This window comes from Lipotes vexillifer, unplaced genomic scaffold (assembly GCF_000442215.2).
Source record: "Lipotes vexillifer unplaced genomic scaffold, Lipotes_vexillifer_v1.1 scaffold182, whole genome shotgun sequence".
Taxonomy (NCBI): domain Eukaryota; kingdom Metazoa; phylum Chordata; class Mammalia; order Artiodactyla; family Lipotidae; genus Lipotes; species Lipotes vexillifer.
In genome coordinates, this window is record NW_006798798.1 from 7,375,713 (window position 1) to 7,394,966 (window position 19,254).

Genomic DNA, 19,254 nt, shown 5'->3' on the forward strand with positions numbered 1-19,254 from the left:
TGACTTGAGAAAGTGGCTGTACAACAAATAATTTCCATAGAGCACATACCATGCGCTAGATTCTTTATAAAATTAACACTTACATGATCAGCAAACAGGTCTGTGAATTTAACCACTCTGCCCCCACTGGCTATAGAATCTTCCTTATACTTGTTTCTTTTCGTAACAGCTTCACTAACATATAACTCACATTCCATAAATTCATCCTTTTAAAAATACAACTGAGTGGTTTTTAGTATACTCACAGAGATGCACAACCATCTAATTTTAGAATATTCTCATTATCTAAAACCCCATACCCCTTAGCAGTCACTTCCCACTCTTGTTGCCTCAGACCCTGGCAACTGCTAATCCACTCTTTATATCTACACATATGCTTATTCTAGTCATTTCATATAAATGGAATCATATAATATGTGGTCTTTGTGATGGGCTTCTCTCACATAGCATAATGTTTCAAGGTTAGCATATGTTGCAGCATAGATTAGTACCTTTGCCTTTATACATATTGCTAAATAATGTTCCACTGTATGGATACACCACATTTTTCCCATTCATCAGTTGATGGACATTTGCATTGTTTTCACTTATTGTTACTAAGAATAATGCCACTAAGAACATTCATGTACATGTTTTTGTGTGGACATATGTTTCATTTCTCTTAGATATATACACCTAGGAATAGAATTGCTGGATCATATGGTAACTCCATGTTTACCTTTTTGAGGAACTGCCAACTCTTTTTCAAAGCAGCTGCATCATCTTACAGTTCCACCAATATATCAAAGTTCCATTTTTTCCACATCTTCGCCATCTTTTGGATTAAATTCATTCTAGTGGGTCTGAAGTGGTATGTCATGATTTTGATTTGCATTTCTGCAATGATGTTGAACATCTTTATGTGCTTATTTGTCATTTGTGTATTTTCTTTGGAGAAATGTGTAATCCAATTCTTTGCTCATTTAAAAAATTTGGTGGTACTTCCCTGGAGGTCCAAGTGGTTCAGACTCCATGCTTCCACTGCAGGGCACACAGGTTCGATCCCTGGTTGTGGAATGTGTCATGGCGTGGCCAAAAGGAAAAAGGAAGAAAAAAGAAAAAATTTTTGGTTATTGGTCTTTTTATTTCAGTTGTAATAATAGCTCATATATTCCAAAATACAATTCCCTTCCTGAACTTGGGATTTTCAAATTTCGGGTCCCACTTTGTGGGCTGTATCTTCACTTTCTTGGTGGTGTCCCTTGAAGCTTGAAAGTTTTTAATTTTGAGGAAATCCAATTTATGTATTTTTTTCCCCTTTGGCTGCTTGTACTCTTACATTTAGGTCGATGGTGCATTTTGAGTAAATTTTTGTGTGTGGCATGAGGTACGAGCCTGTGATAAAATATTTCACAAGTGCTGTCTTGACCCAATGTTGATGTCATGGCTAAAAACTCTCAATTCCTCTTCACAGGAAGTTTGCTAAACCCACACCCTAAATATTTCTTTTATCAAGGTCTAACACAACGTACCTTTGCCAGGCTACCCACGCATACCTCAGTAGCCTTGCCATTGTACACAATCTTAACTGCATCCACCTTTTTCCAGGAGCGCAGGTATGACATTATATGGACGACATCCTCCTCTGAGGAGATTCATTTAACATGCTCATTAAGGACATAAAAATACTCACAAAAGAGCTCACAAAAAAAGACATAGGCCACTGCCTCACACATAATGCAAAGCCCTGACACCTTCGTTAAATTCCTGAAAAGTAAAACAGGGCAACTCTATGCCTGACACTGTCAAGAAACTACAGTAAAATCTTTCAGCAACCATAATGTCTTTCAGTCTTATTTGGGTCTGGAAGCAACATATTCCTTACTTACAAATTTTAGTTAATCTCACTGATGCCATTACTTACAAATCATCCCACCTTGGAAAGGAACCCTGCTAACAAAAGGCTCCAGAATCTGTTCAAATTAAAATCAGCAGTCACTCCTGTTAGTGCTCTCAGAGACTCCTTCTCTGCAGAGGCTGCAGCAACCTCCTCTCATGCCTCTGAACCCCCTCTGACGGCCACCAGGTGCCTACAGGCTTAAGATGCAAGAAAGTGCCCCTTTTGGCCCTATGCTATACACCATTAGAGTGACAACTGCTGGCTATATACTAAGATCTCTTGGAGATAAAGGCTTTCAAAGACCCTAAGCCTGGGACTCTCTGAACCCAGATGCCTACTATGCCTTGGATCAGGGAGGCAGCACCCCCACAAACTCAGCACAGGTACATCCCATAGGCTCAGCCAAGCCTGAGCCCTCTGGAATGTTCCACCTACAGGAGGGAGTGGTCTTCCCTGTCCTTAGTCCCTTGCCAGATGCCATGGTGCTAGAGGAGGTCACCCCTCCCTCAGAGCCCTTGACTAGGAATCCCCCTGGGGTTAACTAAGTAAACAGCAATGTGAGCCCACAGACTTTATGAATAGCACTGCCACCATCATAGGTGATGGAGCTAAGTGGAATGTTGCTGCTTTCCATTCCTTAACTAGGATGTCCCCCATAAAGGACAGGATCCAAGGATCAGACAAGTGGTCAAACTTTAGGAAGTCATCTCTGCACAAATGTCCTGACAAACAAATGGTCCCATCTACACATTTTTACAAACTCTTGGGCCATTGCCTAAGAGTTGTCCCTTTAAGGGTAAAGAAATCTGGGAATCTCTTGCCTTACAGATACTCAAATATAAATCAAAGTCACTCGTCTCTACATATACAAGGACTCACCAAGACAATCCTTATTCCCTTCAGAGTTCAAGACATTACTAGTAGTGACCAAGGCATACATTTCACTTCTCAAAACACACAATGCTGGGCTCTTGTGAAAGACATTCAATGGAACTTACATCTCCCAATAGGTCCCAGGCAGCTGGCTTAATTAAGAGACACAATGGTCTCTTTAAACAGCTCCCTTTTTTTTTTTTTTTTTTTGCGGTATGCGGGCCTCTCACTGTTGTGGCCTCTCGTTGCGGAGCACAGGCTCCGGACGCGCAGGCTCAGCGGCCATGGCTCACAGGCCCAGCTGCTCCATGGCATGTGGGATCTTCCCTGACCGGGGCACGAACCCGTGTCCCCTGCATCAGCAGGTGGACTCTCAACCACTGCGCCACCAGGGAAGCCCCTAAACAGCTCCCTTTTAAGTGGCAGTGTGTATGGGGATATATGTATACATATAGCTGATTCACTTTGTTGTACACCATAAACTAACACAATATTATAAAGCATTTATACTCCAATAAAGATGTGAAGAATAGATAAATAAATGGCAGTGTGGCAAAAGGACACCTACATGTGTCTCTCTCTTGCCTCAAGCCTTAATCTCTCTTAATTTAAGGCGCCCTGTCTGACTCACATCTCAAAGAAACTTTAGGAAACCTCCTTATCACTATTTCCTATATTTAGAGGGAGTATGTCTCACCCTCCATGCACATGAAGACTCATCACATATGAGGTCTTTTAACAATAATGTCTCCCTCTAACTTTATGGATTTTCAATCCTGCTGCCATTTCATAAGGGCTGTAAGTCAGATTGAGGGCACATACTCTCCTCAGACCCATTAACCATAGATGGTCCAATGGGAGAAGCAACTGTCCACCTGGTATGTGATCCATTTGAGCCTGAACTTTCCCTAAGATTGAGGGCACATACTCTCCTCAGACCCATTAACCATAGATGGTCCAATGGGAGAAGCAACTGTCCACCTGGTATGTGATCCATTTGAGCCTGAACTTTCCCTACCCAGGAAACCTTCCCCAATATTTGGATTATAAGGTGTTGAAAATTAATCTGGGATCTCCTTCTGATCCCATCCAGGAAATTCAAATTGGTGCATGTAGGCTAAGGCTCTTAATCTATAGGAAATACAGAAAAACATGTTAATGATACCAGACTGTGGGGAACTATACAGAACAAATCGCCCAGTTTTTTCAACAAATACATTATAAACCAATCGCAACACATAGGTCTTATTTGGACCCAGATTCAAAGAAATTTTAAAATTTTAAAAAGATACGCCCGGAGAGGCAGTCTAAACTCTAACTGGATATCTGATATTAAAGAAATATTGTTTGAGAGAAAATAATGGTATTGTGATTAAGCTTTTTAAAAGACTCATCATTCACAATACACACTGAAATGTTTATGGATGAAGTAATACAACAACATCTGGCATTTGCTACAAAATAATTCTGGGGTGGGCAGAGGTATAGATCAAACAAGATTAGCTATGAGTAAATCATTATTGAAGCTGAACAAAGGATGGTACATAGAGGTTCATTACTATTTTGTCTATTTTTGTACAGTTTGAATTTTTCATAATAAAAAGTTTTAAAAAATGCTGATCATGGCTCAGTGAATTGATTTTACCACATACACAAAAAATAAGGTAACAACACCATAGTTTGAAAACTCTACAATAGCATATTAATAATTTTCTTAAGCTTTCCAACAACTAGCAAAGTACCTTGAATAAAACATAAAATCAAAAAATAGTGATTAGTAAAGTAATGATAGAGCCTGAGGGAAAATATAGCAAGAAGTATTAAAATTTAAAGTCTACACATAAGTTGGCCCAGAAAGTAGCATTCATTCTACTAATAAACTCATCAAATGAGCATCTATATTTATCCTACCACCGTTTACAATAGTAAAAGACTGATAGCCATCTGAAAGTTAGTAAGGGTCAGTTTTTAAACATGGAAGAAATATGGAATACAGTTCAGCTATAAAAAATGAATAAGCCTGTAATGTACTAATATATGCATAGAATCCCCCTGGAAGTACTCAAGAAACTAGTCACACTGGTTGCCCTCTGAAGTGGGAAAACTCTGTGACTAAGGGCAGAGCTGGGAGGGAGAATTTGCTGAATGCTCTTTTGAACCTTTTAAATACTTACAATATCATCTCTTAAACAATAAAATTGAGAAGAAAATACTAAAAGAAAGGCTTCAAATTTCACTCTGTGGGATTTATTCTATTCCTTCAAAAATCTTAGAAAAGTACTAAGTATACAGGCGGCATTAAAATATTTGGCACACGAATATGTGTACCTCAGGTTAAAAGGAGAGAAATGGAGTGGAACATCTTCTTTGGGTCCATTCCTCTAACCTCCCCCCATGCCCATTATTCTTTGGAATAGCAACGCCCAAAAACCAGATCACTAAAAAGATCCTTGCTATAGATTTTCGAGGACAGAAAGATATATCCTGAAAATCCTGAAAGCAATTCAGAGACAAGAGAAAAACAACTTACCTTGGATAAAAATCTTAGCTGTCCAACAGCTACTCTTCCCTTGTTCTCTGGTCACCTGTGTCAGAGAAGTTGGTAAGAGTTAAATAATCTTGAGACACCAAGCCTTTCTTTGGTTCTTTGTTAGAACCAAACATCTTCTACTCTCCCTGCCCCACCCCACAAGTTAAAGTAGACACTCAGCCGAAGCTCAGCGACTGACCTGAGCAATGATGCCCTCCCTCTTTGGGAACCAGAGTGGAAGTCGAGAATCCGCATAGGGCTCCCCAGGTGGATTCCTGAGGGGAAACTGGAATCTTACTACCTCGATTTTTGCCTCCTCTCTTCTCAGCCCCCCGAACTTGAGGCTGTTTCTGGCTCTAAAATTCTCATTCTGAGATCAGGTCTGTGACTTGGAGACAAGCTTCTTTATCTGGTCATTCTCGCAGCTTAACACAACCGCTCTCACGTCTGAAGACACAATTACCACTCTCTCAAGTGGTCACACAAAATCATGCAGTCCCACAGGCACATCACGTTATACACACACACACACACACACACACACACACAGTGGCGTGCTAAGGCCTGAGGCTCTAGACACGGCCGGTCTTTGTCCCGGGGCTCAGACAACGCCTCACCTTCTGCTTCTCCGGCGTCCTGCCGGGTCCCAGTGGTCCGGTCCACATAAACAGTCCGCGCTCCCTCAGCCGCTGCGCGGCTCAGCTCGTTCCAGCATTAACAGCGCTGACAACCTAGTAGGAAGTAACATTACACCCGCAGGCTTCTGGAAAATGTAGTCCAGTACCCAAAAGATCCGAGAGAGCCAGCAACGCAAGCCTTCCGAGCCCCTCTCAGAACCGTACTCCCCGCAAGAATACAAGCCGCGACCAGCGGGTCCTCCGCCGACTCCGCAAATCACTCCGCGCGTCTGCCGTCCCAGCTGTGATGTGGCACCTCCGGTCGCGCTCTGGCACCTCCGGTCGCGCTCTGGCACCTCCGGTCGCGCTCTGGCACCTCCGGTCGCGCTCTGGCGGGCAGCTTATTTCCGGCCGCGGGGACTTCTGGGACATGTAGTATGGACGAGGAGCCCCAGAGGGTCAAAAGGGGTCGTCCTGTTGTCTCAGCCTCAGCTTACCACGGGTTGGCGCTGGTTGCCGCAACAGAGTCCGAAGCCTCTGGCAGGTGGAAGGGAAGATGGAGCGGATTCCGAGGAGGCTGAAGGAGATGAATCTCCAGGCCGTTACTGCAGCCTGGCCTGTGGAGGAGGACGTAAGGAGAGTGACCCTTTACTGCTGGTGAGTGCATTTGCTTCAGTTTGTGACCTTGGGGGTGTGGTTGTGCAGCTGTTCCTGATACAGTTTTTATGAGTAAAAAATAAATAAATAAAGTGTTTAAAGTCCACTTTCTGAATGTAACATGCCAAAAAGTGCCCAAATTGTTAAAGATGGGTGACTTTTCATAAATTGCTCGAACTTAGAGTAATTGTTACTGAATACAAGTTCGTGTGTCTGAAGCACAGTGAGGCCAAACTGAGGTGTTGGAGTTTGGAGCAGAGAAAGGTTTATTGCAGGTCCAAGTAAGGAGAACAGGTGGCTTGTGCTCAAAAACCCCAAACTCCCTGCTGGTTTTAACAGGCAAAATTTGGGGTGAGGGCTGCAGGGTGTGTGACTTTCTTCTGACTGGTGGTGAGGTAATAGGGCAGTGTTCCAGGACTCTTGTGCTCAGCCTGAAGTTACCATCCTCCACCTAGGTGGGAGCCTTAGTTCCTGCAGAAGAACGCGAAGATATGATTATGTATATCCCTTGAGGAGGAACCAGGATCCTGCTTTAATGGTTACATTATGGTTTCTTTTCTTTCTTTTATTTTTTTTGGCCATGCCACTTAGCATGTGGGATCTTAGTTCCCAGACCAGGGATTGAACCCATGCCCCCTGCATTAGGAGCATGGAGCCTTAACCACTGGACCACCAGGGAAGTCCCATGCACTATAGTTTCTTGACTGCTCATTCTTGGCTTCTGCATTCCCTTACTTCCTTGATTAGCAACTGTTTGAATCTGCTCTTTGGTATTCAGGAAGGTCTAGGAGGCTGAAGCCTTTATCCTGCAAATAAGAAACTGGGGACACAGAAAGGTTTTTATGCCCAGGAGGCCCCCACTGTGTTCTGATCAGTTTCATAACTGGCACCCCAGAAGTCCCCTACTGGTCTCCTGTAAAGATATCCATCACATGACTTAAAACATTACAGATTTGTTTTGCCTGATTTTGAACTGAACATAAATGCAATCATATTGTATGCACACTTTCTAACCCCTTTGGTCTGCTTCTTTTGCCAAATATTCAGTTTGTGAGATTAATTGATAAAGTTCGCTTACTCTCATTGTTGATGGTATTTGGCTTGTTTTTAGCTTGGGGCTACTAGGAATAGTGCTTTTGAACAGTCTCATTTGTGTATTTTGCTGTGTATATGTGTGATTCTTGGAGGGGAATTGCTGGGTCATAGGTTATGCATATGTTTAACTATAGTAATACATTGCCAAACAGTTTTCCAAAGTGGTTTTGCGATTGCAGCTATGTATTATAGTTACAGTTGCTCTGTATACCTAACACACACTTTATGTGTTTCCTTTTTAACCTTTCTCGTGGGTGCATGGTGGTTTTCATTTGAATTTACCTGATGTGTCCATTTGTATATCTTCTGTAACAGGGGAAGATACCTGCCAGCTTTAGTATTAATTTGGGCAAACAGGAAGAGGACCAAGAGAATCTGGATCCTCTTGTAGAGGTCTGTACTGTTTAGATTGGTGTTGATCCAGCGCCTTCAATAGTGCCTCTCTTTCCTTACCGCCTTTAAGAACAAATAGGACTGGAGTAAAGGCAAAGGTCCATCCTTCCCTAAGAGGGACCCAAGGCCACCTGCACTGGTCAAGGTATGTTGGGGACTTGACAGTGACCAAGGTTGCCAAACATTTTAAGCCCTTTTGGACATTGGGACATAAGTTACTGCGGTGCTAGAAAGCACCCTTGGGTGTGGTCAAAAAAATTACTTGAAGCAGTTAATAATAACTTCCAGAAATAATTTGGAAAGTAATTTCCAGATTGATCAATAGACTGCTATAACTTTATAGGTGGACTCTTTTGGAGCAATACCCATTCAAGTGGTTGTAACTGATACTGCTGAATGTGTTGTGGTAATAGATGTGTTAATTATAGGTAATAATTCTCTTGACCATTAGGGATGTTCCCAATGGGGAAATGCCACAATTAGAACAGTAGTAGTGATGCAAGTACCCAACCTGGAGCCACTAGACTTCTTTTTTTTTTTTTTTAACATCTTTATTGGGGTATAATTGCTTTACAATGGTGTGTTAGTTTCTGCTTTATAACAGAGTGAATCAGTTATACATATACATATGTTCCCATATCTCTTCCCTCTTTGTCTCCCTCCCTCCCTCCCTCCCTCATTATCTACCAAAATTGAATGTATACATACCCTATAACCCAGCAGTTCTACTCTTTGATACATACCCAACAGAAACATATGCACATAAACACCAAGAGATGTGTTCAAGAATTTTGTAGTTTTTTTAACATCTTTATTGGGGTATAATTGCTTTACAATGGTGTGTTAGTTTCTGCTTTATAACAGAGTGAATCAGTTATACATATACATATGTTCCCATATCTCTTCCCTCTTTGTCTCCCTCCCTCCCTCCCACCCTCCCTATCCCACCCATCACTATAGTCATGTAGTTACTGTGAGGTAGTGTAGGGTGCTGGTGAAGGAGGACAGAGGGAGTAGAAGAGGTCAGAGGTCACTATACTGATCAAGGAGCTAGTGGAGGAAGAGGTGCTTAAAGAAACTATGTCACATAATGGCCCTCAGTGGCCAGTGAAAAAGACAATGCTATCTGGCTCTGGACTGTGAACTACCAGAAGCTCAGTGTGGCAGGTAGTCTCTCTCACACGTGCAGTTCCAATATTAACAATCACAGAGTCTGTAATGCAGACTGAAGGAGTCTGTCTTGCCCTGGTTGGTGGACATTGCTAATACCTTCTCAGCATCCTGTTGCATTCTGCAAATCAGTGCCAATTTGCCTCCACAAGTTTCTAATTACCTTTATTTTATCATGTTGCCACAGGCTACCTAAACTTTTCACCATTCATCGTTAGTGAATAGGCCGAGATCTAAAAAGGCTGAAATATTACCAGAGATGTCCTGTTACCATTACATTGATGGCATTATTCTGATTGGAAGGGCTAAGCACAGCATATAGACTGCCTTTCATAAGATGAGTCAATTATCTGAACCTGGGCTGGAAGATTAAGATCCCAATAAGATACAGGGGCTAAACACTGAAGGAAGGTTCTTGGAAACCAGGTGGGCTGCCCAGAGAAAAAGCCCTGAGCTTTTTAAAGAAAAATTGTTGGCCTTAAAAGCTTCAGCAAACAAAATGAGGCACAACATGTGATAGGCACGTTTGGGTGTTGGAGGCACTTCATACCTCACATGAGGATCCTCCTAACTCACTATATAAGATCACTCAAAAGGGGCACTGTCCAATAACAGGCCTTAGAAACTATCCAACAAGCTGTACAGGCTGCCCTTCCATTCTGGCCAGTCAGCCCTAACAAGCCTTTTGAGCTGCAAGTGTCAGCAACTGACATTTATGCAGACTGGAGCCTGTGGCAAAAAGATGTGGTCACTAGGCAATGGCATTCCCTTGGGTTTTGGACATGCACGTGTCTGACACCATCAACGAGTATTATTAGTTTCCTAGGACTGCCACAACAAAGTACCTCAAACTAGCTGGTTTAAAACAACAGAAATTTATTGTCTCACAGTTCTGAAGGCCAGAAGTCCGAAATCAAGGTGTTGGCCTCTCTGAAGGCTCTAGGGGAGAATCTTTCCTTGTTTTTTCCTTATTTCTGGTGGTTTCTGGCAATTCTTGGCATTCCTTAGCCTGTAGACATATCACTCCAATCTCTGGCTCTGTTATCACATGGCGTTCTCTTCATATGGCTGTGTCACTGTGTCCTAATTTGCCTTTTTTAAAAATATGACACCAGTCATATTGCATTTAGGGCCCACCCTAATCCAGTGTAACCTCATCTTAACTTGATTATATCTGCAAAGACTGTATTCCCAAATAAGTAAGTCACATTTATGTGTTCCAGGTAGCCATGAATTTGGAGGGGACACTATTCAAGCCAGTACAAAAAAAATACCCCATTTCGGAGACAATTACTGGCTCATTATTAGTCACTGGATACTGAAGAATAACAAACCAATAGCAGGTTGTGTTACACAAACATCCCTATCCTGGGTTAGAAATGTGAATACCAACAAAGTGAATATTGTACAACAGCATTCATTATTAAGTGGAAATGGAATATCCAGAAAAGAAGCAAACTGGTCATTCATGGCATTTCACATCTACATGAATAAGTGACTAGTCATTCTCCAGATACAGTTATGTCAGATGCAGTGTCTGTTCCAGCACCTTGAGCTTCTAGGGAGCTTCAATACACTAAGATTCCTGAGTATTCCTGGGCCTGGCTCATGGACATATCAGCTAAGTTAAAAACAGATGGGATGTACTAGACCACTGCTGCTGTGCAGCCTCAAAGAAAAATGCTTAAAGTTGTGCATGGAAAAGAGAACTCTGCTTAATGGGAGGAACTGCAGGCTGTATGCTTCCCCTGGAAAATACCCCTCAAAATATACCTTGTTACATTTTCACTGACTCATGGGCAGGAGCCAATGCACTGGCAATGTGGTGTTGTACCTGGTGGGGGGCCAACTGGATAATTAAGTTTCAGCCTCTGTGAGGATGAAGCATTATGGCAAGAGATTGCACAAGACCCACATCCCTTGGTTGTAACCATGTGGATTCCCATTGAAAAAGGTTTTATGAGGACCAAGTGTCAGCAACTGACAATATGCAGACTGGAGCCTATGGCAAAAAATGTGTCCACTAGGCAATGACATCCCCTTGGGTTTTGGACACAGCACATTTCTGACACTGTCAACCAGTATATTAGTTTCCTAGGGCTACTACAACAAAGTGCCACAAACTAGGTGGATTAAAACAACAGAAATTTACTGGAATGGAATCTATGAGATCATCAGATAAGGACCCAGGTAAGGGCCATGACCACCTGGATTCACAATCACACGTGTATAGATAATCCATCTATAATTCAGGACTGAGCCCCAAAATGAGACATAGTGATTCCAGCACAAGAGGTCAGGAAAGCCCAGCAAACATGCCTAGACTGTCAGCTATGCAGTTGAGTAGCAAAGAGAACTCTTGGACACATAGCCAGGGGTACCAGACCTGGCCAATCCTGGAAAATAGACCATATAGGCTCTCTCTGTTCCACCCAAAGGTACTGGTGGGAATTGACTGCAATAGACACCCTTTCAGTGTATAGCACTGCCATCCTGTCCACACAGCAGATGGGGGCCATACTTTTCAAAGACTCTTAGATGGAATAGTATGGCCCTCTAAGCCATAGATGTGTTACATTGTTATCTACTTGGACTCCCTGAACATATCCAATCAGACAATGGTGCCACCTTATAACCAAAACATATGCTGCAATAGGCAGCTACATGGGATATTCACTGGACCTTTCATGCCCTGTATCATATGCAGGCAGCAAGTGCCATTGAAAGATGGAAAATGGAAAGATGGAGAAACTGAAAAGATAATTGGACAACTGAGACAGCTCCCAGTGGAGCACATAATTAAGACAGGCAGTTTGGGCACTAAATGTGGCAATTCTCCCAAAATGTTACCTTCCATTTAAATAGAATGTTTAATTATGAGGTTGGAGAGGATGGAAGAGGCCCAGACTGCTGTCAGAAACCCAATCCACATAATTAACTTCTCACTCTACCTTTTTGCCTTCCACACATACCCTTGGAGAAAAGGGGGCTGGGAAACTCTAACCTAGTACTTCTTTTGTCTCCTGGCTGTACTTGCTGAATTTAGCAATTATGGATATTGATGATAATGATCATGAATATGAGGTGATGTTTTAAATTTTTGTTTTATTTTTAAGGGGAAAAATAATGTTTATCACCTTTTATCACCTATATGCTTGCCCAAATTCTATGTTTTGTAACCCCCCAAAATCCTCAAAGCAGAGGAATTTTAAATTTTATTCATGTTAGCTAAGGCAAGGACTGAGATTCAAAACCAGTTCTCTCTTGAGTTCAGAGCCTGTGCTCTGCCTACTACATTAATATCTTTAAAAAACAAAAAAACCCACTTTATTGGGACTTCCCTGGTGGTCCAGTGGTTAAGACTCCACACTCCCAATGCAGGGGACCCAGGTTCAATCCCTGGTCAGGGAACTAGATCCTGCATGCTGCAACTAAGAGCCTGCATGCTGCAACTAAAAGAGCCCGCATGCCGCAATGAAGATCCTGTGTGCCGCAACGAAGATCCTGCATGTCGCAACTAAGACCCAGTGCAGCCAAATAAATAAATAAATATTTAACCCCCCCCCAAAAAACCCACTTTATTAAGTGCAATTGATATAATACAAAAAAAACTGATAATGCATTAATTTGATGAGTTTGGAGATAAGTACACATCATGATCATGATCACCAGAATCAATGCCATAAACATATCCATCACCTCCAAAAGTTTCCTCCTACCCTCTTTATTTATTATTATTTTTTGTGTGATAAGAACACAGACTGTCAGATCTTCCCTCCTGGCAAATGCTCAAGTATACAATACAATATTATTAACTATAGGCCCTAGGCTGTACAGTAAACTCTAGGACTTACTCATCTTGTGTATCTGAAACTTGCACCATTTTACTATTACCTCCCCATTTCTCCCTCGCTAAGTTTTTATTTTTAAATAGACTAATAGCACCTTTCTCCAAGAGTGCTTGTGAGGATAACGTGAAATCTGACATGAAGTAAAGGTCCAGCAGTCAGTACTAGCTGTCTCCCACAGCTTTTCAGCCCTTCCTGTTTTTTGGACTTGGGCCCTTGGCTGGGGCAAAATTGTGTGCTGAGACCAGTTGTAACTCTGCTCCTCACATTGGGGCAGGGGAAAGCTAGACTCCTTCAGGGTTCTCCTTGTCCCATCCCTTCCCATATCTAACTTTTTTTTCTTCCAGTTTCATTGAGCTATAATTGACATACAGTACTGTATAAGTTTAAGGTATACAGCATAATATTTGACTTACATACATCATGAAATGATTACCACAATAAGTTTAGTGAACATCCATCATCTCATATAGATACAAAAGAAAGAGAAAACATTAATTTTTCCTTGTGATGAAAGCTCTTAGTATTTATTCCCTTAACAACTTTTGTATGTAACATACAGCAGTATTAATTATATTAATCATGTTGTATATTACATCTTTAGTACTTATTGATCTTATAACTGGAAGATTGTACCTCTTGACGACCTTCATCCAATTCCCCCTCCTCCTACCCACTGCCTGGGGTGACCACAAATCTGATCTCTTTTTCTATGAGTTTGTTTGTTTGTTTTTTGTTGTCTATTATATGAAGTATAATAGACCTACAACACTATTTTAGTTACTGGTGCACAACATAGTGATTCAATATACTATACATTACAAAATGATCACCACGAGCTGAAGACTCTTAAGGTGGTGCTGGCATGGTCCACACAACAGGAGTGGAGGAGGTTCTAGGATAGTACAGGTATAGTAAGAAACTGCTGAGGCATCTAGGGATGAGTTATGCCATATGGTATCAATAAGACATGGGGGATATTGGAAAAAGAATGAAGTGATTGCTGCAGGGACTGGTTGAAGACCGATCATATGGCTGTAGAAGAGGAACAACCCTGATCATTGGGTATAGAACACTTAGACCTTTTGAGGTGAGGGTAGAGAGTGGGACCATTAATCTCTCTCAACTCTTATCCCTGTCCAGCACCTGGCCAGTTTATCCCAAACTGTCACCATCACGTCAACATAACTGTTGACCAACAAATAGTCCTAATCAGAAAGCTTCCAAGAGCTGCTGACTTCAGAAAGGAACAGCCTCCACTTGAAATGATAGAACAAGATTATTTTTCGACACTGATAGGATGTTCTTTAGCCTATTCTCTTGTTTTTCAAACTATTGATTATTATAAACTCTCTAGGATGAGTGGTAATAGACAATTGTATTGCCCTGGACTTCCCACTGGCCAGTACAGGTGATGTATATGTGTATACATTGCAAACATTTCTTGCCACACTTGGATCATTGAAACAGGAAAAGCAGAGCAACCCATTTTTCGCCTTGGAAAAAAAGTGTGTAGCTCTCTCAGGTTGATCCCAATGGCAGCTGGGACATATTTAGCTGACTTGGCTCCAGATTGGGCCTACTAGAAGTCATAGTTGTGGTCAGTGGTCACTATGTTTCTTAAGGCAATGGAACATATTTGGTCCAAGCCTCTATCTATACAACTAATGAGAGTATCAGATGGGGTAGCCTATGATCCTGAGAATTCTTAGCTGGATACTGAACGGTTGGGGCGTGGAATTGTAGGCAATAGCTCCACTGTTCACTACAGTTGCATGGACCCATGCAGGTGAAGGCTTGAAATAGAGCTAACCTGAGTCTTGGCAGAATGCCTTGTGATTCTCCTAGAACATGAAAGGTGGGAGGCCAGTAATGAGATGCTACCAGGCCATCTCCCATTTGCCTCCTTGTGTTAGAACTTGGGAGGCTGTTTTGAGATAGTTTCTAATCACCTTCCAGGTTCTGGTGAAGTATGGGGCTTTCTGCCCAACACCGCTCCCCCCCGCAACAGAGCTGCAAAAACAAAACAAAACAACACACCACCAACAAAAGAATACAACTGCTGGATATTAAACTGCCTAACTGCAGTCTAGGACTGACTTCTCAGCAATGAAGTTAGTATCCCACAACTCACAATGCACTCATCCAGCCCCTTTGTTTCAGTGCCATCCTTTTTGGCATCTAGAACAAGGATCATAGGGAGCTTGGTGTCTTTTCATTGTATTCATAAGTAATAAACTGTCTAAGTCTAAGAGTGGTTCATAGGATTTTACTGGTTGAAACAGTCAGGCCTTGTCTTGTGTACGTGAGCTTGACAAAGATCTTTAAGAACTGCTAACAGTTGTTCAAAGCAATCTAGACTTTTTCTATCGTGCTCTTTACAATTCTTCCAGTCTCCTATTCCCACTCCCACATTTTAGTTATTTGTTACAGCAGCACCTCACTTCTGGTGTCCAAATCTATTTTAGTTTTCTATTATGGCATAATAAATTAACAAAAACTTAGCATTTTAAAACAGCACCCATTTAAATTCGGTTCAGTTCAACCCACTCACAGTTATTAAGCATCCATAGAGGCCTTGGGGGATATAGTAATGTGTGTGAAAAGTCCCCTATCTTGTTTAAGTTTTTGTGTTTTGTTTTGGCTGCGTTGGGTCTTCATTGCTGCATGCAGGCTTTTTCTAGTTGCGGTGAGTGGGGCTACTCTTCACTGCGGTGCATGGGCTTCTCATTGCAGTGGCTTCTCTTGTTGCAGAGCACAGGCTCTAGGTGTGTGGGCTTCAGTAGTTGCAGCATGTGGGCTCAGTAGTTGCTGCACACAGGACCTAGAGCACACAGGCTTCAGTAGTTGCAGCACACAGGCTCCAGGGTGCGTGGGCTTCAGTAGTTGTGGTGTGTGGGCTCATTAGTTGTGACTCATGGGCTCTAGAGCTAAGGCTCAGTAGTTGTGGCACATGGGCTTAGTTGCTGCACGGCATGTGGGATCTTCCCGGACCAGGGATCAAACCCATGCACCCTGTATTGGCAGGTGGAGTCTTAACCACTGCGCCACCAGGGAAGTCCCCTTCTCTAAGTTTTTGTTTTGTTTTGTTTTTTGCGGTACACGGGCCTCTCACTGTTGTGGCCTCTCCCGTTGCGGAGCACAGCCTCCGGACGCGCAGACTCAGCGGCCATGGCTCACGGGCCCAACCGCTCCGCGGTGTGTGGGATCTTCCCGGACCGGGGCACGAACCTGTGTCCCCTGCATCGGCAGGCGGACTCTCAACCACTGCGCCACCAGGGAAGCCCTCTAAGTTTTAATAGCTGGTGTTTTTTGATCATTTGCATTTGAGTATTTTTGGCCTTTTTTTCTCTTGATGTAAATCATGATTAAATTAGACATCACGCCACTGTTTTTTGTACTTGGCATTTGGTAATAAATTCAGTATTTTTGCTATTAAAAAAACCACCCATTTATTAGCTCACAGTTCTGTAGGTCAGAAGTCCTGTATGACATGACTGGTTTTCTGCTCAGGGTTTCATAAGGCTTAAACAAGGTGTTAACTGGCCTGAGTTCTCATTTGGTGAGAAAAAGTGACAGACAACCCAATAAAAATAGGCAATAGCCTTGAACAGACACTTCACAAAAGCGTACATTTAAGTCTAACAAATGACATAGGAAAAGATGCCAAAAGTCAGTACTTCTCAGAGAAATGCAAATTAAAACCACAATGTAATTCTGCTACATGCTCAGTAAAATAGTTAAAATTGAAAAGACTCACCATATCAGTTGTTGATGAGGTTGTGGACCAAATAGAAATCTCATACATTGCTACTGGGAATGCAAAATGGCATAGCCACTTTTGCAAAACTGGCAGCGGGTAGTTGGCAGGATAAGGTCCCCCAGTGATGTTCATAGTCTGGATATATTAGGGTTCTCCAGAAAAACAGAACATATATATATTCTGTCAACCTGGAATTCTAAATGTATCCAGAAAAATTAAAATAAAATATATATTCTGACAAACAAAAGCTGAGATATTTAATGGCAGTGTACCTGCACTAAAATAAATGCTAAAGGAAATTTTTGATGTAGAAGGAAAATTATGCCAGATGGATCAACATTTTTGCAAAGAAATCTTTGGACTTTGTGTAAACTATGGAAATATTGCTCAGCTTTTTTGGAGTGAACAATACTCTAGATTTAACTGAATACACTTGGGAATTTAAATTACTGATTTATTTGGGATGTTACACAAATATTCATAATTGGTACCATAAGTGTTGTTTTCCCCTTTTAGTTTAAAATTAAGGTTATGCAAGAGTCATAGAATTAAATATCAAACTTTCATGTTTAAATATTCTATGAGGAGATCCTTAAAGTTTTGGGAATTCTGCCTATAAAAAGGATCAGGCGGGCTTCCCTGGTGGCGCAGTGGTTGAGAGTCCGCCTGCCAAGGCAGGGGACACGGGTTCGTGCCCCGGTCTGGGAAGATCCCACATGCCGCGGAGCGCCTGGGTCCATGAGCCATGGCCACTGAGCCTGCCCGTCCGGAGCCTGTGCCTCGCAACGGGAGAGGCCACAACAGTGAGAGGCCCGCGTACCGCAAAAAAAAAAAAAGGATCAGGCAATTTCTTTAGAAATCGCTAGATGTTTATTCAGTTTTTATTGGACTGAGTGTTCCTATCTCTCTTGACTCAATTCTGGAGATTTCTATTTTTGAAAAATAAGCATTTTAGTTTTTCAAAATTACTGGCAAAAGGGGTATATATGCTACCCATAAAATCTCTAATTTGTAGTAATGTCAGTTTCTTAGTCATAATGCTTATCTCCCTTTTTTTCACCAGAACTTCTACAATTGTTTTCTTCAAGAAACACCATTTGTGCTTTTCATCCATTTAGACTTTTCATTTTTCTATTTCAGTTTTTACCTTCATTTTTACAAATGCATTCCATTGTCTTTAGATATTTCTGCAATTTTTCTTAGTTTCTCAAAACTATATACTTATTTTAAAATTTTTCTATTATTCGAATACATCCATGAATGTAGAGCTGTAAATTTTCTTCCATGTAGTTTTGTCAGGCACCATTTTCTATGTAGAATACCCACTATTATTTATTCCTAGTGAAATTATAATTTGTGATTTCATCCTTAATCAAAGGGCAATTTAGATAAGAATTGAATTAGTATTTGGGTATTTTGGCTACCCAGTGTGTTCTAAGTTAGATAATGTGTTCTATAATATTACTATTTTTTTGTACACTTCTCATTATTCTGATAGTTGTGGTCTCAACAACCCCATACACATTTATGGACATTTTTACACTGGTATGTCATGATTCAGCATAAAGACTGAGTTCTACAGGAAGGCTTTACTACATTTTAACATCTTTATTTAATTTTGGTTTTAAGTTTTTTTCTGATATGAAGTGTCTTGTTATTGCATAAGGTATATATTGTGGTTAAACACCATTCCATAAATGAAAGAGATGAAGATTATAGTTGCTAACATTTACTGAACAAGTCACCAGTTACATACATGGGTTCATTAACTCATGTAATCCTCATTACACTCTTTGACAGTTACTATAGTCACCTCCATTTTGCCATACTTGAAGTATAATACATAAGATTGAAAGCAATATTACATTTCTACAGATTATAAACATTATGTGTGTATATATATATATATATATATACACACACACACACACACAAACGTACATATATACTTATATATGTGTGTGTGCCGTTGCGTAAAGAGGCTCTTGAAAATAAAGTAAAATAAAAAGGATCTTGAATGAAACTGCCAACAGTGGTAAATTTAGGGAAGAAACAGGGTAAGGGAGCTAGACAAAAGGGAGTTTAACTTATCTGTAATGTTTAAAATTTTTTTTAAGTATAAGGCACCCATGGATAATTTCAGAAAAAATAAAGCAGATAAGTATACAAAATGTGCAAAAAGGATATTGAAAGAATTGTTTATAAAGGCAAAATTTAGAAGGTAAATATATTTTATCAGCAGATTAGTAAAATAATAGTAGAGCCACACAGATAAACACTAACTCCACTTAAGTAAGGATAATGATATGATTTTACTGACTTGGAAAACTGTTCATGATGTATTCTGTCATAGAAAACATAGTTTATGAAATATAATATTTCCTTTAAAAATTTTCTGAAAAAACTTGTTTTGACAATTTGAGAGTGGT

The 19,254-nt window shown here is 41.1% G+C and overlaps 2 protein-coding genes and 1 non-coding gene across 3 annotated transcripts in view; 2 read left to right on the forward strand and 1 right to left on the reverse strand.

The window, feature by feature from the left end:
* The window catches only part of LOC103072927 (zinc finger protein 345-like), an 11,095-nt gene extending 7,639 nt beyond the window's left edge, over positions 1–3,456 (reverse strand). The window contains exons 1-3 of the mRNA XM_007471084.1: positions 3,450–3,456; positions 1,512–1,624; positions 84–206 (exon numbers count right to left, since the gene is read on the reverse strand). Coding sequence (XP_007471146.1) covers positions 84–206; positions 1,512–1,624; positions 3,450–3,456 — 243 coding nt within the window. The remainder of the gene's footprint in view (positions 1–83; positions 207–1,511; positions 1,625–3,449) is intronic.
* The window catches only part of LOC103084210 (zinc finger protein 570), a 345,144-nt gene that overhangs the window by 219,935 nt on the left and 105,955 nt on the right, over positions 1–19,254 (forward strand). The gene's annotated exons all lie outside the window — the stretch shown is intronic.
* TRNAG-CCC (transfer RNA glycine (anticodon CCC)) lies at positions 12,553–12,625 on the forward strand. Its single transcript has one exon. It is a non-coding gene; the product is annotated as a tRNA-Gly (tRNA).